Source organism: Fusarium pseudograminearum, chromosome 2 (genome assembly GCF_000303195.2).
Source record: "Fusarium pseudograminearum CS3096 chromosome 2, whole genome shotgun sequence".
NCBI lineage: Eukaryota > Fungi > Ascomycota > Sordariomycetes > Hypocreales > Nectriaceae > Fusarium > Fusarium pseudograminearum.
In genome coordinates, this window is record NC_031952.1 from 5,594,776 (window position 1) to 5,622,412 (window position 27,637).

The 27,637-nt window shown below is 48.2% G+C and overlaps 12 protein-coding genes across 12 annotated transcripts, besides 1 other annotated feature; 7 read left to right on the forward strand and 5 right to left on the reverse strand.

Annotated features, from left to right (window-relative positions):
• Nucleotides 1-111: 111 nt before the first annotated feature.
• On the forward strand, nt 112-2,312 carry FPSE_05486 (uncharacterized protein; the record flags this gene model as incomplete). The annotated part of the gene is made up of 3 exons (XM_009258604.1): nt 112-420; nt 471-575; nt 624-2,312. The coding sequence occupies 3 exons, from the start codon at nt 112-114 to the stop codon at nt 2,310-2,312; spliced, it is 2,103 nt and encodes a 700-aa protein (XP_009256879.1).
• A 745-nt stretch (nt 2,313-3,057) lies between these two features.
• FPSE_05485 (uncharacterized protein) lies at nt 3,058-4,529 on the forward strand (the record flags this gene model as incomplete). Its single annotated transcript, XM_009258603.1, has 2 exons — nt 3,058-3,780; nt 3,834-4,529. 2 exons carry the CDS (start codon nt 3,058-3,060, stop codon nt 4,527-4,529), a joined length of 1,419 nt encoding a protein of 472 aa, XP_009256878.1.
• A 39-nt stretch (nt 4,530-4,568) lies between these two features.
• Nucleotides 4,569-4,605: a microsatellite.
• A 528-nt stretch (nt 4,606-5,133) lies between these two features.
• Nucleotides 5,134-5,772, forward strand: FPSE_05484 (uncharacterized protein; the record flags this gene model as incomplete). Its single annotated transcript, XM_009258602.1, has 1 exon — nt 5,134-5,772. The coding sequence occupies one exon, from the start codon at nt 5,134-5,136 to the stop codon at nt 5,770-5,772; it is 639 nt and encodes a 212-aa protein (XP_009256877.1).
• Nucleotides 5,773-5,926: 154 nt separating this feature from the next.
• Nucleotides 5,927-9,336, reverse strand: FPSE_05483 (uncharacterized protein; the record flags this gene model as incomplete). The annotated part of the gene is made up of 2 exons (XM_009258601.1): nt 5,927-7,408; nt 7,648-9,336. 2 exons carry the CDS (start codon nt 9,334-9,336, stop codon nt 5,927-5,929), a joined length of 3,171 nt encoding a protein of 1,056 aa, XP_009256876.1.
• Nucleotides 9,337-10,445: 1,109 nt separating this feature from the next.
• Nucleotides 10,446-11,528, reverse strand: FPSE_05482 (uncharacterized protein; the record flags this gene model as incomplete). The annotated part of the gene is made up of 3 exons (XM_009258600.1): nt 10,446-10,851; nt 10,904-11,216; nt 11,267-11,528. 3 exons carry the CDS (start codon nt 11,526-11,528, stop codon nt 10,446-10,448), a joined length of 981 nt encoding a protein of 326 aa, XP_009256875.1.
• A 412-nt stretch (nt 11,529-11,940) lies between these two features.
• Nucleotides 11,941-12,919, forward strand: FPSE_05481 (uncharacterized protein; the record flags this gene model as incomplete). The annotated part of the gene is made up of 3 exons (XM_009258599.1): nt 11,941-12,205; nt 12,257-12,393; nt 12,443-12,919. 3 exons carry the CDS (start codon nt 11,941-11,943, stop codon nt 12,917-12,919), a joined length of 879 nt encoding a protein of 292 aa, XP_009256874.1.
• Nucleotides 12,920-16,376: 3,457 nt separating this feature from the next.
• Nucleotides 16,377-18,984, reverse strand: FPSE_05480 (uncharacterized protein; the record flags this gene model as incomplete). The annotated part of the gene is made up of 3 exons (XM_009258598.1): nt 16,377-18,764; nt 18,812-18,883; nt 18,931-18,984. 3 exons carry the CDS (start codon nt 18,982-18,984, stop codon nt 16,377-16,379), a joined length of 2,514 nt encoding a protein of 837 aa, XP_009256873.1.
• A 769-nt stretch (nt 18,985-19,753) lies between these two features.
• FPSE_05479 (uncharacterized protein) lies at nt 19,754-21,455 on the forward strand (the record flags this gene model as incomplete). The annotated part of the gene is made up of 3 exons (XM_009258597.1): nt 19,754-19,813; nt 19,873-20,738; nt 20,795-21,455. The coding sequence occupies 3 exons, from the start codon at nt 19,754-19,756 to the stop codon at nt 21,453-21,455; spliced, it is 1,587 nt and encodes a 528-aa protein (XP_009256872.1).
• A 663-nt stretch (nt 21,456-22,118) lies between these two features.
• Nucleotides 22,119-23,004, forward strand: FPSE_05478 (uncharacterized protein; the record flags this gene model as incomplete). Its single annotated transcript, XM_009258596.1, has 5 exons — nt 22,119-22,243; nt 22,364-22,478; nt 22,523-22,544; nt 22,862-22,941; nt 23,002-23,004. The coding sequence occupies 5 exons, from the start codon at nt 22,119-22,121 to the stop codon at nt 23,002-23,004; spliced, it is 345 nt and encodes a 114-aa protein (XP_009256871.1).
• Nucleotides 23,005-23,868: 864 nt separating this feature from the next.
• Nucleotides 23,869-24,154, forward strand: FPSE_05477 (uncharacterized protein; the record flags this gene model as incomplete). The annotated part of the gene is made up of 2 exons (XM_009258595.1): nt 23,869-24,057; nt 24,146-24,154. The coding sequence occupies 2 exons, from the start codon at nt 23,869-23,871 to the stop codon at nt 24,152-24,154; spliced, it is 198 nt and encodes a 65-aa protein (XP_009256870.1).
• A 179-nt stretch (nt 24,155-24,333) lies between these two features.
• Nucleotides 24,334-25,932, reverse strand: FPSE_05476 (uncharacterized protein; the record flags this gene model as incomplete). The annotated part of the gene is made up of 1 exon (XM_009258594.1): nt 24,334-25,932. The coding sequence occupies one exon, from the start codon at nt 25,930-25,932 to the stop codon at nt 24,334-24,336; it is 1,599 nt and encodes a 532-aa protein (XP_009256869.1).
• Nucleotides 25,933-26,470: 538 nt separating this feature from the next.
• FPSE_05475 (uncharacterized protein) lies at nt 26,471-27,499 on the reverse strand (the record flags this gene model as incomplete). The annotated part of the gene is made up of 1 exon (XM_009258593.1): nt 26,471-27,499. One exon carries the CDS (start codon nt 27,497-27,499, stop codon nt 26,471-26,473), a length of 1,029 nt encoding a protein of 342 aa, XP_009256868.1.
• Between the last annotated feature and the right edge of the window lie 138 nt (nt 27,500-27,637).

Here is a 27,637-nt window from a genome sequence, read left to right on the forward strand (position 1 = left end):
CTAGAACAATTCGTTATATAGATGAAGAAACTTTTGTTTATTTTATTCTTTTTTCTTTAGCATACCCACCCGTAATTCTTATCACTGTCTTGTCGACAAAGAATCATCAAGATGAACGGTTGCTGGACGAGAGTTTTATCTGCAGTCTTCGCAACGCTGTTTCTGGCGGCTGTTACTCTCAAAACACCTTACCCAGGAAATGACCCCTACAGATGCCGTGCTGTCCAGAATACAGGTCGATGGATAGACCCTGTGCGAGACGAACAAGGAAATCGAGATCCATTCCGCCAGTGGCAGCCTGACGGATGTATTTTGAGTCAATATGGGTCAGGAGACATTCGAAGATGTATGGAAGGTCGGAAAATATTCCTGTCTGGAGATTCGACGTCGCAGAATGTTGCACGTGCCATGGGAAACATGGTAAGTTGGTATGATAGCTGTTGAAGGAATCAGTACTAAAGTATCAACAGCTTGACAGCAAGCAATTCAAGAAAATCGACTCGAGAAAGGGAGTCCCGAGAATCCAATTATACAATACAACCTACCACGGACAAAAGATCCAACGTCTGGCCAACGTCTGACTCTCCGCGCACGGTGTTCCAGGTCAAGAAGGATTCGTGCAGAACATCGACAAATACACAGAAGAGAGACACAACATACCATCCATCAAGGACCAGCAAGGCCCCGCGTTAATCTACATCTCAGCAGGCGCATGGTTTACTCATCCTCACGTTCTCAAATCGTGCAACGAGACCAACGTGACTGACCCATGGGACAAGCGCTATGGACTTTTCAGAAATCATGTCGTCAGTCTTAATAGGTTCATTGGCGACAACATCCCGGATCATGACCCCTTCAGAGCCCCAATGGATCCCTATGACGGCATCGGCAATCTGATTCTGTACGCGCCGCCAGCTGGACCGCGATATCTAGGTGATGACCCTGCTCAGCAGGTAGATCGAGACCGAAGGGCGAATGAAGTTTTCGAGATGCAGCAGTGGCTCCAAGAACACGAAGGCAATCTGAGCATCCCTCTTGTGTGGTCGATACCTGGAGTTGTTGCAGGTCAAGACAAGATCTGGCGCGACCCCTTACGCTCAGGCTTTCACGTCAAGTTTCACGTCGCCGAATTACGGGCCAACATTCTTTTCAACATGCGGTGCAACGCGAAGCTTGATAGAATGATGCCTTACCCATACTCACGTACTTGCTGTACGGACTATGGTATCAAGCCCTCCACACAAACAACTTTAGTTGGATTAGGCTTGATGTACTTGACTATCTGCGTCTTCTGTGAACTCTTTCACATTTTTACCAATCGACCGCAGGATTATTCCCATCGGAGCTTGTTCAACATGCGAACGGGATGTCTTGTACTGACTCTGCTCATGTGCTACTACGCCGATCGCACGCAGATGATGGCCAAGGGAAGTAAGCTGTGGCAGTTGGGCGACTTTGTCGCTCTATGTTTGCCGTGTATCGCGATTTGTCTTTCTACCATCCGACGTTCAGACCCCCCTTGGAATTTATCATTCACACAGTCAAATACGGACCAGCCTTTTCTATCTCCGGATCAGATTGACGAATGGAAAGGGTGGATGCAGGTCTTCATCCTGATATACCACTGGGCCGGAGCTCAGGGAGGCTTGATACACGTCCTTGTTCGTCTTTGCATGGGCGCTTATGTCTTCCAAACTGGTTACGTCCATACCCTTGACTTTATGAACGAGAAAGACTTTTCCTTCAACCACGCGGCATCGACTCTTCTTCGACTCAATATCCTGCCATGTTTACTCGCATACTTCATGGATACTGAATACATGGCTTACCACTTTTCACCGCTCCTGTCATTCTGGTTCCTAGTCGTCTACGCAACCATGGCAATCGACAGCGGACACAACAACGAATTGCAATTCTTGCTAGTCAAGATATGCGTTTCGTGTATGATTATCTCTATCGTCTTTCTCGCTACACCGTTCACGAGCTGGACGTTTTATATCTTTCAGGGTATATTCAAGATACAGTGGAGTGCCGAGGAATGGCAACGCAGCGTCACGCTAGACTTGTTTATAGCGTATGTTGGGATGCTGGCCGCCGTCATTGGCCGAGAGATGAAGAAGGGCGAGGTTTCAGTTCGTTTGGGACTTCGCGTATGCCTTGTCTTTGGGGGTCTGTTCTCAATCTTGCATTATCTGTCTTTCACTTCAAACATCACGGAAAGTTCGTACATGAAGTGGCATCCTTATGTTTCCGTCATTCCGATCTTGGGTTTCGTCATGTTACGCAATATTCCATGGTCTGCGAGGAATTAGCACTCTAGAGCTATGGCCTGGTTGGGCCGCTGCTCTTTGGAAACGTATACCCTCCAATTCCACATCCTCCTCGCTGCCGACTCGAAGGGAATTCTCATCGTGGACGGTCTTTTTGGTGACGGTACACTTTTGGGGGACCGATGGAGAACCTCGGTCATAATTGTGCCAATTTTCCTATGGATCAGTCACGCGGTCGCTGTATCGACGGCTTACATTGTCAAACTAATGATGCATGGAAGTGCAGAGAACGAAAAGCGTGTCAGGGCGACCCTCTTACCGCATCGGATAGAGAATATCCTAGGCTACTCAGGCATTACAGGACCCAAGATTCGCATTGTGTGCGTTCTTGTATTGATGTGGTGCTTCAATTTGATGACTCCGGGGCATAGAGTGCCAGTTGTAATGGATGGAGGACACAATATTACATTACCGACAGGTAATTATACCAGAGAGATGCCGTTGTTGTTCCAATTGAACGACACCACTTGGTAGAGCAGCTACTGAGGAGCAGGTAGAATGTATGCAATGTCTGTTTGTATTCACTGAACCATGCCTTCTTGACTCGTGTTGATCCTCGGCTCGCCACATCCATGTTAACCATGATCAGCTAGCGCCAATCCCCCGCCATCTATCTACTTATCTACAGATGGGATGAGTCAGACGGACATACTTTTGATGCTGCAGGGAATTGAGCAGTTTTTTTCACTCTTCAATCTACCTAGTCAAGGTATCAATTCATTCCACGATGCCGTCTTCTTCTTACCCGACGCAAGCTGTAGAGCTAGAGACTCTCAATTTCACTCGTGGAATTGATGCAACGCCGAAACAGCCTAACCCGGTTTTATCCTCGGCAGGCCGGCGGTTAGGATCTCACAGCGTTCATGATCAAGACCAAGATCACCAACAAGCCAATATTACAGACGATGAAGCCATACCACCAAGGGCTGCTGTCGTTGTGGAGAAGTGGAACGAGCCAATTGGCAACGCCTTTCGAGTTGCCTCTGTTTTCTTTAGTCTTTTCGTCTCGGGTGCCAACGATGCCGCCTACGGTGCTTTGATCCCTTACTTGGAGACATACTATGAGCTTTCGTACCTTGTTGTATCGCTCATCTTCCTTTCTCCATTCGTCGGCTTCATCGTTTCTGCAGCGACCAACAATTATCTTCACATGAGAATTGGTCAACGATGGATTGCCTTTATGTGTGGTGGGTGTCACGCTTTGACATACCTGATCTTGTCCCAGCACCCGCCTTATCCTGTCCTAGTCTTGGCATATGTTCTGGCTGGTCTGGGTAATGGCATCGGTCTTGCAGCTTGGAATTCCTACATCGGCAACCTTGCTAGGTCCAACGAGCTATTGGGCTTCATGCACGCAAGCTACGGTCTTGGAGGTACCGTGAGCCCTCTAATTGCGACCAGCATGATTACCCAAGCCAACCTTGGCTGGTATGACTTTTACTACGTGCTTGTAAGTTGCTCTGCCATGAACATTTTTTCGGTATAATAACTCGTTCTTCACAGCTTGGCATGGCTGTCCTCGAGACTGCAACCCTCACATACTCATTCTGGCCCAAGACAGCTCAGAAGTATCGCGAGACTGTCAATGCAACGGACACCCGCACTCAAGGTACCCGAGCTGCACTGTTCGTCAAGCCCCACGCTCGTGTTGTTTGGCTCTGTGCCTTGTTTCTCCTCGGCTATGTTGGTGTAGAGGTCGCCTTGGGTGGCTGGGTCGTGCAGTTCATGTTACGTGTTCGTAACGCCGACCCTTTCGACGCAGGCATGACAGCTGTCGGTTTCTGGTTGGGCATCACAATGGGACGCATGATTCTAGGCATGGTCATCCCAAAGATAGGTGTCAAACTGTCGCTCATCATCTTCATTCCCATCACCATGGCCCTGCAGCTCATCTTTTGGCTCGTTCCTCAATTTCATGTGTCGGCAGTGGCTGTTGCTCTGCAGGGTTTCTTCTTAGGACCTATGTTTCCATGTGTAATCGTGTCTGTCACGATGCTTCTGCCACGGCATCTTCATGTAAGCGCCATCGGATTTGCTGCTGCGTTTGGAGGAAGCGGTGCGGCTGTGCTGCCTTTCGCGGTCGGCGCTATTGCGCAAGCTAAGGGTGTTCAAGTTCTGCAACCTATTATCCTTGCCATCTTGGTAGTCTTGCTAGGTATCTGGCTTGGTTTGCCCAAGATTGAGAAGAGAAAGGATTAGCAGTTGTTTTCCATAATGGATATCTTCTGTGGTTCGTGCTTTTTATTTTTGTTTTTGTTTTTTTATGTTTTTTTTTGGTTGCAGAAGATTTCACCGGGATGCAAAAATGCCCTTTGCCCTCGGTTACCAACCTTATCAGAGTGGATGAAAGTTATTTTGTATTAAACGTGAGGAAATTATAGATAGCTGTGGATGAGTACTACGAAAAAGCATAGAAATATAGATGAGGAAAAGTAATTTCGCTCGCCCTCGGTGCCACTACCATATTCAATATATCCATTTCCAGTTATGGCCCTTTCAACCAAGAGCCACGACAGTATTGACTCTTATTTGTGGTGTGTGTGTCGGTTTTTAAGTTCAAAGTCTCAGTTGTCTTCGCCACTATTTTGTTTTTAAGTCCCTCAAAACTCTGATGCCGACATGATTATATTCTATCTCCAATGTCAAATTCTGTATCCAGGTCCACTGATTAAGATTTCTTTGATGAGGATATTTACTATATAAGGTGCCTCTGACCCATTTGCAACGTGAATCTTTCTTCCTTCCTTCCATCCAAAATCCTACTGGCAGTTCCAACACTTGACTTTCTTACCACAAACTCAACATGGTTCGCTTTACCCTTACACCCATTCTGGCTGCTGCCGACGCAGATCAAATGATTAAGATGGGTCTCGCTACCGCCGCTGATGAACATGGCAACCGGCTACTCCACAAAGTCCACTCTCAACCAGGGGCTAAATGGGACGGGTATGCTCGGAAGGATAGGCCTTATGTCGAGAACTATCCCCAATCCTTCGCCACTATTCCAGACCAGATGTTCTCCGAGGCCGCTATCTACTACTTTGGTTTTACTGCGGAGAAAACGGCAGAGATCTGGGCAGATTTTGTGCACAGGTACAGATTGATCAAGAAGGTGAAACCGACAATCCCACTGGCGTTCATACGTACTTGTGTGTCGGTATCCCTTGATCGCAAGATCGATGTCGATAGCGACAAAGATGATGCTACATTGAGACGCGTCATGACTCTCTGGGGAGTATCAAACACTGTTCAAGATGTCATCTTAGATCCCGCGCACAGACACCTTCGGACTAAGAAAAGCTGTTCTCAGGTGGTCATGGATGTGGTCGATACTCGATACAATATGCTATGCACCATCCGGAAAAAATCTCATTCTCGGGCGAGGTTTTGCCCTTGGCTTACTTCTCGGGATACTGCACGTTCTACTTCTCAACAGGACTGAGTGGCTAGTCACCTCGACAAGCAGGATGAAAGATATATGACGCTGACCAAGCATGTAGTCTATTGAGAATTTCAACATGTACACTTCAACCTCAAGACACATGAGCACACGTGTTCGATCTCCCTGATACTCGAACTTGAACGATAGTCCCCGCCTACTCGCCATCAAAAACCAACAAACTCTGAATGCCGACTCTCCCAAAGCCGCCCTGTCTTAGCTTTTGACGTCCACGATGGATCGGAAACTCAGCAACGACCATGACACTGACATCCTCTGTGTCGATACCAGCTCTGTTCAGTAGCTCGAGCATTGACAGAAGCGTGTGTCCCGTTGCCAGAACGTCATCAATCACCACTACCCTTGCACCTTTGCGAAGTGCGTCGGCGCGCATCGCATTCCCTTCCGCCTTTACTCCATTTACATGAGACGAGACATGTGAGTGGCTCTTTTCAACAGAAATAGTCGGTGGTGGTAGTTTCCCTGGGGGACGAACCAGAATCGAGTGAATATTTACCTCTAGCGCCAGCGATGCAGCAAATATGTGCCCTCCCACGTCGCAGCTCACTATCACGTCAATCTTGCGCCAATCGCCCGTAAAGTGCTGCTTGAACAAAGACGCGCAGAGCTTGTACCCTCCTTTCTGTTGACCGATTTCCAGAACATGTCGGAACTCGATTCCTGGTCTAGGAAAGTCCGGTACTGAAGGAACCATCCCAGCGAGGCGCCGGAGATCGTCGCCTAAGAAGGGAAGCAGACTGTGTTTGGCGAATGCCTTGACCTGATCATCGCTTGCTGTGTCATTGTGAAATATGAAGTTTGGTCGATAGTTTAATACAAGTGTCTCTGTGCCATTGAAGTTCCCATGACTGATAGAGTGACCGTTTGTAAAGATCTGTCGACGAAGACCTCGAGTCTTGTGGCTAGCCTTGACGTGGACGTCCACCAGTCTAACGTCCGGAACTAGATGCCACATATTTGCCACGGGTGCCTCTTCTCTCATACCAGTAATGAACAGTACATCCACATCAGCGCTCCTCACCGCTTCTGTAAAATGTTCTTCTGCTAGATGAGGCCGGTGTTTCATCTGCTGCCCGAAGAATGCCGCCAAAGCCTCACGATGCTGCTCTTTGTACGCACGATCTTCGAGTAAGCGTTTCAAACTAGCGCCAGTGTGCGAGGCGTATTCTCGCTTCGTCGTATCACTTATGCTCAGGACAGCGGTGCTATGGCCGTGTCCCTTGATCGCGGCGGCCCAAATATTGGCGCAGTAGTCCTTTCCGGCACCGTGTTCTCCAGTCACAAGAACAACCATCTTTTGTGACAACATGTCTTTCGAAAGTGGACAGGCATAAGCGAGTACCCGATGAGGATCAAAGATTTGTTTTAGCTTAACCAGCTTTCGAAGATTTGGGCCAAAGGCTTTAGTCGCGAGAATGGCGTCTCTTGGATCTGGCCCAAGGTCGGCGCCGTAGACTCCTTGGCTGACTGGCAGAAGGGCTTCGACCACGCCATATACCCAGCGAGTTGTTGCGCGTGCAGTCGCCGAATTTTCATCTTCACGAGGCCAAACGCCTGTCACTACACAGGCAAAGTCCCAGTCTCGGCAGCCAAATGCGGTAGCGTCGCTGCCAATATCCTGGACTGGCCATCCTCCATGGAGCAGATGAAAATAACACATAGATGATGGGCGACTTCTAATTGCGGTAAGAAGGATGTTGGTGATGTTACTTTGTTCGATATCCTTCAGGAAAACGCATCGCTTGAACGAGGAGGTTTTCCCGCCGCCTGCCCACCGTGCATCAAAGACATGTACATCTCGGTGTCAAATAATCCAACAGCATCCACGATTTTTGTGCAGTCACTCTCTCCAATTACCTGGATGAATGACTTGGGAGTCGCTGGGAAGGGATCCTTGCCGGTCGTGGTCTCCATGCTTTGGAAAAGAGTAACTCCAAGCATGAGCTGCGTGTTGACGTAGTACAAATAGGCGTCCACTGAAGAATCCCGATCGAGAGGGCGGGCAAGTGTACTTGCGAACTTTTGAAGAATATTTTTAGCGTTTTCCTCATCCTGAAGTCTGATAGACCAGTCTTTGACCGAGAAGGACCGGGCAGAATAGGCTTTGAACGTGACACTGATGACAATCCCAAAATTGTTACCGGCACCCTTGAGCGACCAGAGAAGATCATTTTCATTGTTAGGTCTGACAGCATCAATAGGCTGATGCTCGTATGGTACCTCTCCAACACAGAAAACTTGGCCAGACTCAACGCTGACAAGTACAGCGCCAACGATAGCATCACATGCCAAGCCATGGGGTCTGAGTAGGTGGCCAATGCCGCCTTGGAGCCACAGCCCAGACCCGACGCTGGGACGGGCTCCCAAAGGAACGGTCAGACCTTCGGATTGAGCGGCCTGGATAATGTCGCCCGTTTTACATCCGGTTCCAGCCACTACCAGAGGGTGACCTTCGTTGGATCCGCCAGCATTCTTGACGATGTGTACCTGGTTGAAGGCACCCATGTCCACTGAGGCGACATTATGCCAGCGACAATGACCACTGTGGCCACCACCAACGACAGTCAAGCAGAACTGGTGCTTCAAGGCCCAGGTAACGCATCTCTGGATCTGGCCAACTTCTGTTGGTCTGACCACGGCCGCCGGCGCGTGGGACTGTGCCTCTCTGTTCTTGACCTTGCAGTCCTTTGAGGCCAGCGGTACAACCGCGGTCAACTCTGGGAGCGCGGTGGAATGCCGAGTAAAGGTCATGATCACTTCGGGAGACGCAAAGGTCAGAGTATCGGGATGGTTGTTTTCGTGATAAGCCAAGTTGCGGCATACGTTTCTCCAATCATCGTGAGTGGCATTACGCATTTTGTCGGGTTGAATTGAACAGCCAGCTACAAATGATGCAAATCTGTTGATTGTATCATTGCTGTCCTTGATGCGAACTGTCCCATCTGGGAATATTGCTGACCGCTGACAGACGAGGTCGTTGAGAAATGGCGCCGTGTCACGATGGCAAACGACAAGTATACCATCTTCTGGCTCCTCAGAAAGCATGTCCAGCGCATGTCTTACGACCTGGTCTTTGGACGAGACACCGTAGAGACTATGACAGAAGAGTATGATGTGCTGTTTCTCATGGACGACGGTCTCTTGCGTAAAGGGTTCTATATTGATAGAAGAGGTACACAGAGAAGGAAACGGTGGAGAGTCTTCTGTCGGATGTAGCCAGGCCTCCAGCTTCTCAGCAAATAGATGGTTTGGTTCGTAGGCTGTATAGCTTGTGATCTTCTGTCTCATGAAGTTGGGCAGGTATCCGAAAACACTCTTGGGACCTGGGCCAACCTCGAGCACAGAAACATCTTTCCGGGAATCGAACTGGGAATGGAGAAGTTGGGAGAGCCTGGGGATGACAAAGTCACGGTAGTTGCTCCATCCATTGTGATGCAAGAAGAGATCAAAGCCATGCTGGTATTCATCATCCGACAAAGCCTTGGTAGACGCCTCCGATGGGATTCGCTGTTGAAGGGCGATGCGCAGGGCATCAAGAGTCGCCATGTTGTAAGGCTCACCAGTCTTGAAAGAAAATTGCATGAAGTATGAGAAGTGTAGCGAGAGAAATCAAGGTCTAGGAATATTTCTCTTTAATAGCTCCAGAGACACTCTAATGATATGATTGTCACTTTTGCAGCCCCGATGTCACTTGGAATTGATGGGCCTCCTCGTGTAACAGCAACCAGCCATTTATTCCCGTTGCCTAACTCCGGCACTGGACGAAGCGGATTCTCTTGCAAACATGGTAGATCGCGTCGACATTCAACGGAAAACACAGTGTTTAGCGAGACGGCATCATGTCAATTGGCTTTAGCTGACGGTATGTTTGGCGATGATGGTGGCGTGACTCTTGAGTACAAAGGGATAGGCTATCCCAGGGCAAACTTCTAGCCTCGCTTGCAAGCCTTTTCAAACAACCATGCAAGCGAAAAAAAGAGAAAATCACAAGAAGAAACAAATGGCAAAAAAGAAGTGCCTCGCTTGTTTGCAATCGTACTTTATAGGAACAGCCCGATGCGGGGGTCGAACCCGCAACCTTGAGATCGCGTACTCGTAAGAGTCTCACGCTCTACCGATTGAGCTAACCGGGCGTGGCTCTGATTGTTGTGAAGGAGGCGCATTATTTTGGGACTGGAGGTTATGTCAAGATGCATAGAATTATGCAGACAACAACTTTACGTTCAGCCAATGATCTTACCTTATAGTCCTCGATCTTACCCCACCCCTAATTCCATAATGCGACGCAAAACTGCGCATAAATGGACATTTGCTTCAAGGTTTTTGCGACTCTCATGACATCTGGATTTGTTTAGAATATTACAACAGTACGTCACACATCAACCGCAATTCCCTTCTAACAAGCGAACCTTATTATCGTGCAGCATGTTTAAACAAACATGAGTTTACTGAGTAATCAGTGCATCATACCAAATAAACTGCCTGACCTCAGAAAAGCCCACTGGCGTGTGCCCATACTTCAGGGTAGCACTAGATTAAACTTGACATGAAGATGGTGTACTTAGATGCATTATATCAATTCCCGTTAAGAAAATAGTCTCCAATTAATTAAACATAGCTTCGTGTTCTGTTACTTCCTGAATATCTAGACACCTTCATTCCTTCCTTCGTTGGATACCAAGACACTCAAGAAATGGTCCATCATGGCACCCGATCAGGTATGCTTGTTCGGTTGCAGACTCATTCACATGCTTGACCTTGCACCATGAAGGCACTGCGAAAGTATCGCGCGCTTGCCACTGAAAGGTCATGGTCTCGCCTGTCGGAGTAACAAGCTCTGTGCGACCATTCCCTTCATAGCAATGATATAGATACGACTGGCTTTCCTGGGATTCGAAGGTTGAACCCGGTCCTAACCTCTCAGCTTGCACGCCGAGGAAAGTCGACAGTGGCTTTCCATTGGATAATCTATAGTGATAAATGGAATACGCGTCGTTGCTGGAGTTGAGTTCTTGCTCAACTGGACCCCACGGAAAACGAAATTCGCAAGGGTCACAATGCCTAACGAACATTAACAATGCTGCTTTGCATGGTGCTGTGGGAGATTACTTACTCGCTTGGGTATCGCGGGTCAGAGTAACCCTGTGCAAAATGAACGGGAGCAAAGCGGAACAAAGGCAAATTCAGCATGTCCAACCAGATGACAGGCTTGTCGCTTTCGTTCCCGTGATCGTGCCAGTGCCAAATGGGTGTGATCACAACATCACCACGGACCAGAGGCATCTTCTTTCCCTCAACCGCTGTGAAGCCCTCGCCATCAATGATGAAGCGAGCCGCAAAGGCAAGATGTCTGTGCGCTGGTGCAGTCTCACCAGGTTTAACAATCTGAAGACCGCCATATATGGTGTCTGTTGTGTATGGTGATTCTAGACATTGTGAGTAATATGAAGCGCTGCGATTGAGGTGGCGCACTTACGCATGCTAGGGTTGACTAGCATCAATACCCTTCTCTCAGCCTTTTCCTCGGGGACTAATTTGGCGGCGGTTTCGAGATGAGGCAAGGCTTCTTTGTATGTCCACATATGAGGCTTTGCTGTAGGGTTTGGTGATGGCGGCACCATCATGCTCATTTGTGACCATAGAGGTTCTAGGTTTTTGGATGGCAGTTCGCTAAGATACTGCTTCATCTCATCGGTTGTGCCATCATCAGAGACTACGGCGCTAGTGTAGTTCCCCATATTCTGTGAAGTTTACTAACAAGATTGAATAAGTAACTGATATGTCTTAGCAATAACTAGTAGACAGATGTAAAATAATGTTTGCAGATGAAGGGGAAATCGATTTGCAGCAGAAGGCTTAGACTACAGCGCTGCAGAGCCGTGGAGACGTAGACCATCCCATTGATCATCCCAAAATAACCGAGACTACTCCCACCTCCACAAACATTCCGGGGTATCTCGGAGTCTCCGCTTTCCGACCGGACCTTGCTGTGACTGGCTGAACTGATGGCTATGGAACGCGACATTTCCAGGAATATCACCCAGTTATTCGCGGCTGTTCAGTCCAGCTATATGAAGGAGTTGTAAGCCTTTGCTCAGAAAGGTCACAGTAAGAATTGCCAATACAATCGCGTTATTACCATCACTAAAGATGTCTTCAACCACCTGGAATCGCCTCATCCGCTTCGTTGATGACAACGGAAACGAGACCTTTGGAGATCCGGAGATTCAGAACGACAAGGATTTTGCCGAGCGTCTGGCCAATAACGACCTATGGGCTGTTGAGTACAAGGGGCAAAGTCCTGTGTCACAACTCGTCAAGGGTGAGAGAATTCATGTGAAGGAAATCCGGGAGCTACTTCGAGCCTCCGATGTGCCTATCATTCGATGCATCGGACTCAACTATATCAAGCACAGTAAGTGAAATGTCTGTTGATACGAGCAAAATTGCTAACGACAGCGCCAAGTCAAGGAGGGAGGCCGAACACCACCGCCTTACCCATCATTATTTATTAAGCCTTCAACCTCAATTGCTGGTTTTGGTGAAGATGTCCCCATCCCTAAGATTGCCCAGGACGGCACAATAGATTACGAGGGAGAGCTTGTATGTTCATCACCGACTCACAAGAAATTGTTGCTAATGCGTTCCACAGGGCATCGTTATCGGCAAGTCTGGCAAGAACATCTCCAAAGAGGACGCCCTATCCTATGTAGCAGGCTACGTTGCCACCAATGACGTGTCAGCGCGAGCCTGGCAACGAGACCCCAAGAAAGCAGGCGGTGTTCCGCAGTGGTGTTTCAGCAAGGGCTTCGATAAGTTTGCTCCTATCGGTCCTCTTCTTGTGTCTCCCGCTGTTGTTGGTAACGCTTCAAAACTGCACCTGACGACGACTGTCAACGGCGAAGTGAGGCAGAGTGAGGGCACGAATGATCTGCTTTTTGGTGTAGAGGAAATTGTCAGTTTTATCAGTTCAGGAACTACGCTTGAGGCTGGTACAGTCATTCTTACTGGTACGCCGAGTGGTGTGGCTATGGGTATGAAGGAGCCCAAGTACCTCAATGATGGCGATGTGGTCGAGGTTAGCATCACCGAGTTGGGTAGCGTGAGAAACAAAATGGTCTTTGAGTAACGATTGGAAAGACAAAAATAGACGCTATAGACTGAATTTGCTCATGACCGGGATTCTTTAATTCGTCCTATTCATTCAAGAGCTCCCAAACTCCTTGGATATCGTTCAACCAAGACATGTCATTGACATTAAAGTCGAAATCTGCAAAGTCCCGAGGGTTAAAATCAGGTACTGGAGATCCGAACCCCTGAGCCAGTTGCTGCATAGGATCAAGTGATTCCATATCAGGCATCATATGAGGAGATATCTGGTCGTCTCGTGTGTCCGGGTGTAGTATCCCATTATTGTTGCCTGCAACCTCACGCCCCAGCGAACCTCTAGAAGTAGCCTGCAAAATCTTGGAAGAGAGAATATGCAGCGCAGTGACGCATTTCTTCGCTGACTGTCCAAATTGTTCATGTGTCTTCAGGAGCGAGATGGCCTGGCCCCAAGATTGTCCGATCTCAACAGCAGAAAATACATCGGGCCTTAGCTTGGCCGCAATCAGGACAGTTGCAGCTGAGTAGACATAATAAACTCGATACCACCATGCTGGGAGAAGGCCAACTGTACTATCCATTGAACGATGCGCGACGAGTGTGTTGATCATATTCTGGGCTGTGGTAACGCAAAACATGGCACTTTGTTGGATGACACGAGCTTGTAAGTTGTCTTCAGCCTGTGGCCTTTCCGATGGGAACGGCGACAGACAGAACCTAGACAGAATCGGTCTGAGAAGCAAAATACGTGCGTGAAGAAATCTGTTTACAGATGGTCAGCATTGACGCTGAGGCGACACGAAGGAGACTGACCTCATGCGCAGAATAACCGCCTGGCGTTGTGCTATCGTGTCTGTGCTAGACTCGAGTAAGTCCCACCTGAGATGTTTCGGCAGTCTTGTCTCCCACCGGCTAATGCAGCGATCTAGTTGGACCACTCTATCAAGGTCATCATCTTCACCGTCTGAGCTCTCGGGGTCCGAGTGTGTCTCCTTCTCTGTATATTTGTTGTCCTGTATATGACTATAGAAAGCCATCATTGTCTTGTGTATTATCTCATATAGGCGAACCGACTGCACAAAAAAGCTGTAGTATTCTGCATTCTGGATTGCGCTTTGCTCATTCGTGGTTGATTCGGTCGGAAGTGGAACAGACCTTGCGAGGTGTCGCGAGATCATGGCAGGGCGACCATGAGTTACAGACACCATTCTAATCCGACTAATTAGCTGCGTCGGATGAGCCTGGTCATTTCAACTTACCGATCCATGAGAACACATCCGTACCATATCCTTCTCAGCAACTCCCGTTCTCCAGGATCGGAACGACTCGACGACGTCTCAGGCAAATGGAAGCCTAAGCCTTGGGCCATCCTGATAGCTGAGCCAATCACCATCCAGGTTTGATGGGGATTGTTAGTACTTTGAAGATACTGGCTTGTCACCAAGAGACATTGCACAAGCTCCAGCGAACCGGGTTCCCAAGGGTTCATGGGCAACAACTCCTGCGCGCGATGGAAAAACGTTTCGCTTGATTGCTCGCGCTGATCTAGAGATTGTGACTCGAAAAGTTGCGTTGAGAGAGCGAGTATGACGTTGAGAGTAGCCATGAAGATACGCTCGTCCAAGTCCATTGCTGTACCAGCGAAAATGGCATTGTAGGCTCTATTCCAACGCGTCCGGTCAAGGAAGGGATATAATGGGTCAACGTAGAACCAGTAGAGCTCCATGAGATGATCGGCTTGCCTACGCGGAGGAAGGACATACGAGAGTGACGACGATGAAGTTGACGGTGTGGAACTTATACCACCAAACGATCGGGGAACACTTGATGGGTTACCATGTGAGTCCGTTGTAGGCCTCCCAAGTCTCAAATCGATAGCTTTCTTGATCTGGGCTGTAAAAGAACCAGCACTGCTTTTGCCAAAGAACTCTTCAGTGCTAGCCCCATCGTCGGCGACAGCCGTCATGGAGTCAACTGCAGAAGGACTGGCGGATGGCAACGAAGCACCTATCTTGCGCTGTCCATGTGAATCTGGTCTTCGACTACCGGGAGTAGAGGTAGACGGGGATGAATGGTACGGCTGTGGTGGATTTGAAGGACGTCTAGGTGGTTGTGTGTCCATGATACCTGGCGAATAAACACCATTTCGTTGACTGTCTTGCACACAAGGTGAGGTCTTGTCCCTATTGTGCTTCTGTGCTAAGGGGACGCGACATTGGTTCTGGGTGATTGAGGAGACGGTATAATTGCAGCTGTCGCGCAAAGCCAATTTTCTATTGCAACTACCACATACTACGGTTTCTTTAGCTATTACGCTTCCAAGATGATGGAGAACAAGAGAATAGAATCTGACCTGGTCGCACTCCATCGCATTTGACCTTCTTTATTCTGCAGTGATCGCATGCTACATCGATTTTGAGACGCTTCGATCCACTCTGGCGATTGGGAGGTCCATCAGTTGTTCTTGGTGGAGGTTCCATCATGTAACTTCATCATCGTTGCCGGAAGGAAGATAAGAAAGTTCGGAAGAGTCGAGAATTGGTTCGGAACGGACAGCCCCCATGTATATAAGTTACCTTAATTCACTAAACTCCAATCGGAAGACCTAGTTGAATCCACCGCTAAGAGACATTGTGACCAGGTTCCCCTCTTTCTCCGCACATTAACCCCCTTTTGACTCCTCACTTCCGGGCTTCTTCCCACTGTTCGGCCTCTTTGATAGATTCCATCCAAGTTGGCCGATTTCTGACGAATATCTCCATTTTGGGGCGCAAACTCAGACTACAGGGTCATGTCAGTTCCCCGACTCGTCATCTTCCATCGAGTAGACAACTTACCCGCCCTTCAACAGTGGAAGTCGAATGAGATAGAATTTACCCTGCGCAGCTGCTGGAACAGTCCATAAAGTGCATCCACATGTGCGACAAAAGGCCTTTTCTTTGCAATCTCCACTTGATGTGTCGTGGAGGTTGTACTTGGAGATCGACTCGTTGTCTGTTGTGGAAATCTGAACAGTCTCCGTTGCAAATTTCCCAATCTGTGTGTAGTTTAGCAAATTGATCACAATACTTCAGGAGAGGCTATACCAATTGCTGAGGCCCACCAGCGCCTTTGCTACAATGCTGACAGAAGCATGATAAGACGGCGATTGGCTCTGACGTGATCATGAACTTGATGGCGCCACAGAGACAGTCGCCTGAGTATGAGACATGCATCGTAAGCAAAGTAGAATGGGCGTCAATGTGAAGTTTTTCAGACGCAGCGATCGAGGATCAAGCTGGACTATTATACAAACAGCATTTGGTTTGGACCCGAGGATAATTATATAGCGTTGGTTCACGCTTTTATAGAGGAACGGAGGGAGGCTTGGCCAGTCCTTGATGATCCGAGGACCATGGAATGTTCTGTAAGCTAGGAGGTATCTAGAATATGAGATCTCAATCTATTACACACATGAAAAATGGCATAAGAATAGGTATCTATGGGTCGAAAGAAGATCCTTCAACCCTAACTACTTTCTGACCGACAATCTCTGTAGATGATGAACCCAGAGAAAATTGATACTCGCCCTCGTCAATTACCCACTTCCCCCGACCAGTATTAAAGTAAGCCAAATCTCGTTCTGCGACTCGCAGCTTGACTTCTTTCTTCTCACCAGGCTGCAGTCGCACTTTCTGGAATGCCACAAGAGTCTTTATGGGATGTTCCGAAAATTGCTCAACTCGCCCAGCATAGACTTGTACTAATGCGCCTCCGGCTTGTTGCCCCGTGTTGGAAACCTGAGTAACAATAGACCAGTCATTGCCTTCCCTGGTTACATCGCTGAGCTCATAGTCAAAGATTGTGTATGAGAGACCATGGCCAAAGGGAAAATTGACTTTGTCCTTTGCGATCCTGTCAAAGTGACGGTATCCGACAAAGATGCCCTCCTCATACTTGACCTTGAGCTTTCCATCAACATATTCACCCGGAAAGTTCCCGTGTGCTGGGCAATCCTCAATGTGTTTGGGAAAGCTGACGGGTAAACGACCTTCAGGGTTGACAGCACCAGTGAGGACATCGGCGATGGAGTATCCGCACTCTTGGCCTGGGAACCAAGCCTGTACTACTGCAGGAACCTTTTCCAACCAAGGCATGGCAATGGCAACGCCAGTAGAGTTGACGACAATCGTATTAGGATTGACAGACGCCACTGTTGTCACGAGACCATCTTGAGTTCCTTTGCGCGGCAGATTGAAAGAATCTTGGTCGCGACCCTCAGTTTCCCACTGGGGGTCATGTCCTGTGAATACGATGGCGTAATCTGCGTCCTTGGCGACTTGAGCTGCTTCGCCGACAAGATCTGCGTCATGGTCTGATTCGAGAGAGAAACCAACGCGGACACCGCTTCGACCCTCGAGAATTGTCAAGCCGATTTTGGTAGGGGGGTCACTGCAGATACGCAGACGATAGGTCTTGCCTGCTTCAAAGTTGTGACGAAACTCAGGCTCGGGTGCAGCGAGGAAGAGAGAGCCCATAGGATCCGTACAGTTAGCTGTCTGTTCGTAGATGATCTCGCCGTCGACGTAAACCCTGGTGGGACCTAGCCCAGAGCATGCGATGTAATGGCTACCTGTCTCTGACGGTGTAAAGTCTCCGAGTATCTCTAGTCGTCGCCATAAAGACTCTTGAGAGCCCAAGGGCGAGTATGCCGAGGTTGGCTGTCCAATGGTCGACACTGGAGACTCCTCACCCTCCTTGAACAACTGTCTGCTGAATCCTGGCTTCCCATCAAGGCCGACGACGGTGCCAGCTGATCCTGTCGGTTGAATCGCAGGTAGGAGACGTTCCTTGTGAGCGCCCTTGGCAAAGGTGAATTCAACATCATCACCCATAGCCTCATGAAGACCCTGCCAAGGCGTAACCTTGCGATATGCGTTGACAGAAGCGCTACCGCCGCCGTGAGCCATAGCGTCCTTGGCAAACCCAATCAAAGCAATTCTCTTCTTCTGCACCTTTTGTTTCGTGAGAGGAAGGATATCTTGATCGTTCTTGAGAAGTACAATTCCTCGAGCACCGGCTTCACGTATCATTTTCCTTAGTTCGTGAGTGTTTGTATCCTGACCAAGAGCAACACCCTGAGACTCAGCTTCAAGAGCTTTGAGCTTCGTCGCCCACTCAATGAGAGTCCTGACTCGTTGATTGATGGTGTCTTCGGATAATTCTCCAGTTTGAAGTGCCTGTTTCACAGCATCTTCCTTGCGGAGACGCGGAGGACCTGGCATCTCCAGGTCGAGTCCAGCATTGAGAGCCGCAGCGACTGAATTGGTGCCACCCCAATCACTCATGACAAGACCTTTCCACCCCCACTCACCACGAAGCACACGCTCGAGAAGCCATTTGTGTTCGTCACAATGGAGTCCATTGACGTGGTTATAAGCAGTCATAACGGCCCAAGGATTTGCTTCCTTGATGGCAATCTCAAAAGGTCGTAGATAGATCTCTCTCAATGTACGCTCATCGATGGCCTCATCGACTGTTGTCCTGGCAGTCTCCTGCTCATTCGCGACGAAATGTTTTATCGTCGCTGACACACCCAGACTTTGCAAACCCTGAATCACTTTCGAGGACATTTTCCCAGTCAAGAATGGGTCCTCGCTATAACTCTCAAAGTTGCGACCGCCGAGGGGATGGCGGTGCATGCAAACTGTTGGGCCAAGCATACAGTTTACGCCCTTGCCTCGTGCTTCTATGCCGAGAGCGCGCCCGAATTGCTCGGCAAGATCTACGTCGAACGTGGCTGCGAGGTTACATGCTGCTGGGAAACATGCTGACTTGATGTCCAGGTCTGTCGCTGCTGAGCGAATTCCATTTGGCCCGTCTGCTGTCTAACGATTGTTAGTGAATGTAGCTGCAAGGGACAAGATGAAATTACCTTAATTGAAGGGACACCCTTGTGAGGAATGCCAACTGTTTCGGAGAAGCTTTTACCAGCAAGGAGGGAGATCTGGAATAAATTAGTTTCGTAATTTAAACAACTCTCAATTGACATACCTTCTCCTCGAGCGTCAAGGAATTAATTATCGTATCTATCTCAATATTTGCCATGATGCTGGTGCTTATGCTGAGCTAACCAGGGTTGAGGATGTATTTTGGCTAAGAGAGTAGTGAACAAGCTTGTGCTGATTATTGGTGATCGGAAATAGAAGTAGTTGGGGAACTAGAGTTGTGATTCTAATTAATATCGCTCAATTGCGAACTGTTAATTGGAGACTCATCCGTTCGTAGACAAGGTCATTCAGCTTCCGTGAACAAGTAACCGACTGACCTTTTGGCGACTTCAGCTTGTGAGGATTAGTGAGCCTCGAACACCTAACATGCCTAACATAGCCTAAGCTGACTTGCTAATTTCGTCGTTTATGCTCATGCCGAGTCATGTTTCTGGAGCCCTGGACAACTGAGTCTAGTGACTGAGCTCCGTTCATCCAATCAAACAACTCAATGCTCGGAAGCAAGGGTCTACAACCAATGAGATCAAGGTCCGAAACATCGGAAGACTCAAGAATAATGTCGGATCTTAAGCCCAAACTCGTCAGGCCAAGACCTCGTTAAACAACTTGTCAACGTCTTCCATGCGCCCAAACATGGACTTGATTTCCCCATGGGGTTCTCTATTGACAATTATGTGGGGTGATCAACCATTGGCCTTTTTTTTCGTTCCGGTATAGACATGAATATTGTTATAATCTCCTTGGCCCTGATGTTTCAAATTTGTTAAGATCCAGCATCTATCTACAGAGTACAGCAAGTGTCTATCGTTTGCTGGTAGTTGCCCTTTCTCAATTCTTTACACAGCTCCCTGTTAATTAAAAGCGGCATGGGCTCACCAACAAGCAACAAAGGGGCTGCCGCCTCTGTTGGTACTGATCTTGCGGCAGTGCGTTCCCCTTTCTAAACGAGATTTCGTGTATGGACTTATACTGACAATGTATCAAGGTGCTTCCCGATGATACACGACCCTGGTGGCGCGTCCCCCATCTTCTCAAGCTCAACCTTCTTCTTCTCATCCCCCTAATCTCCTCTGGCGCTATCGGCTACGATGGCTCCATGATGAACGGCCTTCAGACACTCCCCCAATGGAGAGGCTACTTTGGCAACCCCGAAGGTGCCATGCTGGGCGCCCTCAACTCCGTCTACCCCGCCGGTAAAGTCATTGCGCTCTTCTTGGTTACATATGTATGCGATCGTTTTGGGAGAAAGCGGGCCATGATGGTTGGATCCGTTGCTTGTGTCGCGTTTGCCATCATGCAAGCGGTGTCACAAAACCTCGAAACATTCATTGCCGCAAGAGCGATCCTCGGGTTCTTTACCAGCTTCTTGGCCCAACCGAGTCCGATTCTCATCACCGAACTTGCCTATCCGACACACCGAGGCAAACTCACTGCGTTGTACAACACATCCTTCTACCTTGGTGGTATAATCGCTGCGTGGTGCACGTTCGGAACGTTCAAACTCGACACAACATGGAGCTGGAGAATCCCCTCTCTTGTGCAGGGAGCCCTCCCCGCGCTACAGCTCATCGGCGTTTACTTCCTACCAGAGTCTCCTCGATGGCTTGTCGCCAATGGCCGCAGGGAGGAGGCTCGTAAGATCCTGGCTACATACCATGCTGGTGGGGATGCGGATGCTCCCCTTGTCAAGTTTGAGATGGCCGAGATTGAGGGGGCTGTGACGCACGAAGCTGATGCCATGTCACAAAACTCTTGGCTCGAGCTCCTGCGCACTCCCGCCAACAGAAAGAGAACTCTTATCGCGGTCATTGTTGGATGGTTTGCTCAGTGGAATGGTGTCAACCTCATCAGGTATGTTGTGTAACCCGGCCCCGCACCCGGTAGAAGTCGACTAACACATTGTGTAGCTACTATCTAGTCCTTGTCCTCAACACGATCGGCATCACCAAAGCGAGAGACCAGACTCTGATCAACGGCCTTCTGCAGATCTCCAACTGGCTTGCGGCGATCTTTGTTGGTGCTATGCTGGTGGACAGACTTGGACGTCGTACATTGTTCTTGCTTTCGACCTGTGGCATGTTTACGTCCTACGTCATCTGGACTGGCCTCAGCGCTTCTTTCGACAGCAGTCGGAGTCCGTCTACTGGCAAGGCGATCGTCGCATTCGTGTTTATCACCTTCTTCTTCTACGCTATTGCATGGGCACCACTTCTTCAGGCATATACAGTTGAGATCTTCCCATACACATTGCGTGGTCGAGGCGTTTCTATTATGTACATCAGTACCTTTGTCGGTTTGGTGCTCGGAAACCAGGTCAACCCCATTGCCATGAAGAGCATTGGCTGGAAGTACTACATTGTCTTCTGCTGTATTCTGTTTTGTCTTATTCTGGTTATTTGGTTCCTGTTTCCCGAGACCAAAGGCCACAGCCTTGAGGAGATACGGGCTCTTTTCGAGGGCGAGTCGCACGGTGCGATGCAAGCTGGGAAGCTTGAGGACATTGAGAGCGCACATAATGACAAAGAGGGGAGAAAGGACAAGAAGGTAGACTTGGTTGAGGTTGCCTAGAAAGACTTCTATGTGACCTAACATTTCGGAAGTCAGGATATGTAGTAATTGTATGGTATCATTATGACATACATGCAGCGACCGAACCCAAGTGAAATGCTCTAAATGGCTAGAGCGCTAGTCTATGATGTTGCACCGCTGCTGCAAGCGAGCCGTTCAAGGCCACTTGCCGTGTGAGTGACCAGTCCGAATAGGCTACAAGCATATTCGTGTTACCATTTCATCACACATCATCAGGTTCAGCCAGCCGGTCTTGGTAACACGAGTATTTGGGGGACGTCTTACGATAAAGAAATTCTTTAGATAACCACCTTGATGTGTACGACATACGAATACGCATCTAAGAACGACAATTTGTAGATATTGACCCGGGCGAAATGCCTTCCACTGTCGATATGAGCGTGCAGCGAAACAATCGTGACCGTGTATTTTCGGCCCGATTTTAGATGTAGTGTATCCAAAGCATACGAGGTGATCTTCATTCCTTCTGAGAGGAGTATTACAGGTATTGCTGGATAGTCTGGTAGCTCGCCGTCATTCTGCTTGGGCATCCAGGTATAAAAGAAGGGATTTTCCCAGTAGTCATGACTGAACAACTCAAAGCACTATCTCAACAACCTCAAACAATCTGAAAACAAGCACTCAGCTATATCTACCAACAACATGAAGTACTCCACTGCTACTATTCTTGTTCTCGCTCAGGGAATCTTTGCCGCACCTTCGTTTTTGAACAAGATCGGCCACAAGAATTTCAAGGCCAGTCATCGATCCACTGGAGGGGATATCACGTTAGTTACTATTTTTCCACACCTCAACCTTTCTTACACTATGTTTACTGGCTCGTGATCTATATATTCTCTTGTTATTGTGTCATTGGGCGCATATCTCTAGCTAACGTGAGACTTCAGTCTGTCTATCAAGGTATCGCAATCTCCCATGAATGGCGCGTTCCATAAGGCTGTGAAAGACGAGATCTGCTGGTTGATATGCGCCAGCGACGAGATCGAGTGTCCAGACGATTGGGTGAGTGTAAGCAAGAGCTGTGTTGACTGAAAGCCACTAACAAGGATACAGTACTCCAAGAAACAGGTAAGAACATATAACTAGAGTTTCGAAATAACCCATCAGCTGACGCAAAACTTGCAGGGTGATTGCTGGACGTGCTGCAAGGAATAAGGGGACCAAAGTTGCGACTTTTAAGTGGACGTGAACATTGATTCCTAGCGCTGTTCGCTTCAAAAGCCAGCTAGGGATCCTTTTCGTCGGCTTTGAATACAAGTTGTGCTGTGGAAAGTTCCCGCCCTTGATCTGCGTTTCATTGAATCGGGCCAGCTGTCGAGTTGTCATATAGGACGTTGGATTGTGTATTTTGTGTCTGAAGAGCAGACTCTAGCAACGGTGTATAGTATCAATTGACAACGTCGACACAAGGACTATGTTATGTGTGTCATTGAAGTTCTTGCCGACTTGTGCGTCGTTGAGTCAGGTGAGTTCCGTTTCACCGTTATCTAACTGTACCTCAGTAGGTAACTCTAGTTTTGTATAGTGAATATCGTTGTGTGCCACGTACCACTCTATTGTCTTTCTTGTATATTGACGTGTTGCAAAGCGGCGATGCCTTAGTCCGATGCCTACCAGGCAGCGCCGTTAAAGCACAAAACTGCCAGATTCGTAACGGATTGGGTATATCGTGGTGCAGAATGAATCGGATGTATGTGATCAAACAGATACTAGGTCTGGATATACAGTTCCCTGTTTCTTTCACGGGAAATGTACGCGAAAAGAAATGTAATTTAATGTGGTCAGATGCTATTGAGAAAGTAACAGATTCATACGATAATAATGGTTCTGCTGCATTTCACCTATCAATAGCGAGATTCTCAATATCCCGCTTCAGAAACTCGCGACTGTACCAGTTTTCCAGTGAACAAAAGATTGGTTTCAGACCTCAGAATAGAGATGCCGGACCGCAATTTCTATCAGGGTGTTCAACACTGAAAGTGAATATCTGTCTGCCTTAAGGTTAAGAACAATCGATGACGAGAGCGAACAACGAAAAAGAGAACTTATGAAACTTCTGCGGCGAATACAAATCACATATGATTATTAATATAACCATAGAATAACTATGTTAATGTTCCAGTGCCTAATATGTGAGAAACCAACGCGACGTTGCTACTAACGCACTATACAAGTTTCGTTCCCATCACCTACGCACTTGTTAAATCTGCAGTGATATGGAACCGCTATTCCAACAGACATTTGAATTCAAGACCTATCATCAGACGACAGGAGGTTGTTACTTGGAGTATAAATACCTGGAGGTCCCCGACCTTCCCCTACAGATATCCAAAACCCCAACATAACTTCAAATTCACCACAAGCTAAATCTAACCTACTACAATTGATCGACATGCCTATCTACACCTACATCATCGAGACTTCACAAGTCACACATATATACAAAATGGTGCAAGTTCTCGAGGACATATATGGTAGGGATAGGTTCGGTGTACAGGAAATCGGCCCAACGGGTTTCCGAATCAAAGTGACTACTTTTGATCCCAAAGCGCCATGGAAGAGACTTAGAGCGCTAGGTATGGTATGTCAGGCGCTTCAGATCGATGCAGGGACAGTAGAGAAGAGACAATAGGAAGATCGGGATATTTCGTTACGTATCGCAAACCTAGGTAGTTTGAAGTGAATTAGAAAGATCGGTCATCCATTTACAGAACTAAGTGATACAGTATTGCTTAATCATGCTCAATTGTCCATCATTGCGGTGATAGATAATATTACTTGCGTATAACCTAGTTGAACTTGTTTAAGTCATTCGGGAGACTTACGGTAGTGTTTCTCCATCTTCACATTGTTCTCGCTATGCCGCGCTGAAAGATTCCACTTTGATCGATCCACCCAAAGAGCTCTCAGCATAGTTGAAGATGCCGAAGCGATAGGCAATGAAGAATGCCCAGCCATTGTAAAGCTTGAAGTTGGGGCCAAGTGTCTCGTACTTGGATCCATCCCAGCTAAATGAAAAGACAGTGTTTCCAGTTCCCGCAGGATCAGTGTCCATTTGGATCTTCAACCAAACAGCGGTCCTTCCTGAAGGCACAGCAGCAGTGGCCTTTACGTCACCCATGCTAGTTGTCGCGCCATTCCATTCGTCCATGTTCATTCCATGCTTCGTAGCGAGTGTGAATTGCCCGTTTGTGCGGTGAATGCCAATGTAGGCGCTTTGATCACGGAAAGCCGAGAGACCTGCACGGTCTCCGTCTTTCATCTTGGAGAAGTCAATTTTGACAGTTCCGACGGGGCGGTTGCCGTGGGTCCTGTGAGTAAGAGTGTTTCGAGCTTGGTAGATATCCTTGGTCACTGTCGCTGTGCGAAGAGTTAAACCGTTATTGACAGTGAAGGAGTTCGTGTCGGGGTTGTGGTTCCATTCCCATGAAGGGCCAAGAGATGTGCCGGAGAAAGTATCAGTTCGCGCCCAGTTCTTTGTCACGCCTGATGTGCCGGGCAAGGTTGGGTATGAAGATCCCCAGCCGCCATTGTTACCCTTGGTGAGAATGGGAAAGCCATCACTGCCCCAAGTAACAGGTGCCAGTACTGGGAGACGTCCAGCAGGGTAGGCCCAAGTGAAGGACATGAAGTACCAATCACCCTTGGGAGTCTTGATGAGACTGCCTTGGTGAGGTGAATTGCCGCCATTGAGGGGAGGTGTGACCTTGTCGGCAAGGAGCTTCTTTTCGTAAGGACCCCAGGGACTCTTGGACTTCCAGATCCAGGTCTGGCTACCGCTTGGGCTGTCGTTCAGGACGTAGTAGAGACCATTAATCTTGTACATGCGATTACCCTCGAGGTCTTCCTTACCAATGTCGGCTTTGCTAAAAACACCTTGCGATTTGACTTGACTGAACCCATCCTTGGACAATTGAGCGACGCGGACATCTGCGGATCCCGACACGATATACATAGTGTCATCATCGTCAATCAAGATACCATTATCGTAGTGGCAGTTTCCATCACCGAGATTACCACGGTTAGTCCAGGGCCCTTCAGGCGATGATGCCGTGAATACCCAAGTGTGGTAAAAGTTGACACATCCAATCCAGTACCAGAGACCATTACTCTTTCTGTAGCGCATCGATGAAGCCCATGTTCCGCCGCGGTAGCTTCGCTGGCTTCCAGTCAGGTCATAACCATCGCCAAAAGTGAGGCGAGGGATGGAATGGCCAATAAGGTCCCAATTCAGCAAATCCTTTGATCGTAGGATCGGCGCTCCAGGGCTGTAGTGGAAGTTGGAAGCGGAGAAGTAATAGTTGTTGTCGGGGCCCAAGAAGACATCATTGTCGGGAAAGTCAGAGTAGATGATGGGATTGTTGAATGTATCAGCGCGAGGAACGAGGCCGGCCGATGTTGGAGTCAAAGAAGCGACCCAGAGACTGGCTCCCGCCAGGATTGTGGAAACCTTCATGTTGGGATTGTTGACGAGCGAAAGCAATACAGTCTGTTTGAAACAAACTCAAAGAGATACTTATATGGGCTCGGGTTATACCGCATAAACCAGTTCCGTTAATGATGTTACCTACATACGGCAATTCCAAGCTCGGACCTTCAGCCTGAAGCAGCAACTTCGGTACTCAACTCCGGACATCCCAAGTTTGGAATATACAAGCAAGACTTCTTTCAGCCGAGACTGGATAATTGTGAGAAGTGCCTGATAGTAGCAAAAAGTTCAAGCCCGAAGCCTCGTATAAGGAAGTTAATAAGCCTGAGATTGGGTCTATGATAGCAACAAATAAGTAGATTATATGGTGTTCAAGTCCAGCAGTATTAGGTTCTTACATTCTTGGCGCATGTTTACTATTTAAAAATGAAAGGATCACTGGCGATATTGTCGGAATAATTGTGTTCGAGTTACCAACGTTGCGAAATGTAAAGATTATTAATCGCTTATTGTCTATAGCTATGATGTTCCAAGCTAAACATGTCCTCAGTAGCTCAAGTGCATATTAATCGCGAAGATCCACGACAACCTTCTCACTGCTAACACCCTTGAAGAACAACAAATCCAGCGCGTCATTCAATCCACCAAGTCCACCAGGAATCTTCTTCGCAGGCACTGACACCAGACTGTTGGTCTCCAGCGCCTTGGGGAAGTATGTATCGAAAGTCCACTTTAGCAGCTCTGCATTTTCCTCCTTACCCAGAAGCAGAGACCAACCCTCGAACTTGCGAGTAACGCCAGCGGGTAGAGTTTCGGGGCCAAAAGGAGGTTGTAAAGCATAGACAGAATCGCCGCCTTGGGCCGCGACGACTTGGGCATTGAGCTTAACCGTGTCGCCAGTCGAGATTGTATCAACAACGATGTCATAGGGTCCAGAGGCGGTGAGTTCTTTGACCAGGTCTTCGGAGTCCTGAGTATGGTCGATAATTTTGGTGGCACCGAGAGTGGACACAAAGTCCTTGTGCTTTGGGGAAAAGGTTGTGACAACATCGTATCCAGCTTGAGTGAGGTACTGAACAGCCATGCTGCCGATGCTGGATGTTCCACCATAGATGAGGATCTTCTTTCCCTGCGACTTGGGCTGCTCTCCAGGGACAGGTCTCTCCAGCTTCAAAGTATAGTTGAAGAGAGCGGGAATAGTGGGCAGGTTACCAACGAGGCGGACAGCAAGGTCAAGAGTCGCATCGTCTGAGACCTTGGTTGTAGTGACTTCTTGCGAGATGGAATACTCTTGGTAAGCACTATACTTGCTGTCTTGAGCACCTGCAGTCTTCATGCCGACCACCTTGTCACCAACTTTGAAACCGGTGATTTCGGATCCAACTTTGTCAACAATCCCGGCAAATGAGCTGCCAAGAATGGTGGGGTATGGGAGTGGAAGCATTGCAACCTTTGCAATCTTGGCATCAATAGGCTGGAGGGCAATGATCTGGTTCTTGACGAGTATATCATGAGGACCGGGTTGGGGAGTTTCGATCTCCCGGATGACCAGGGGAGCCTTGGCGGCGGGGACTTGAGCTGCAAGATGAAGCATCTTATTTGATGAGATCTAACTAGTACTTAAAAAGTAGAGGTATAATGATGTGTGTGAGAATGGTTGATTGATAAACTTGTGATTGTTTCTAGGCTTGATGTGTTGAGTGATGATGTCTAAGATGATGTTCGAAATGAT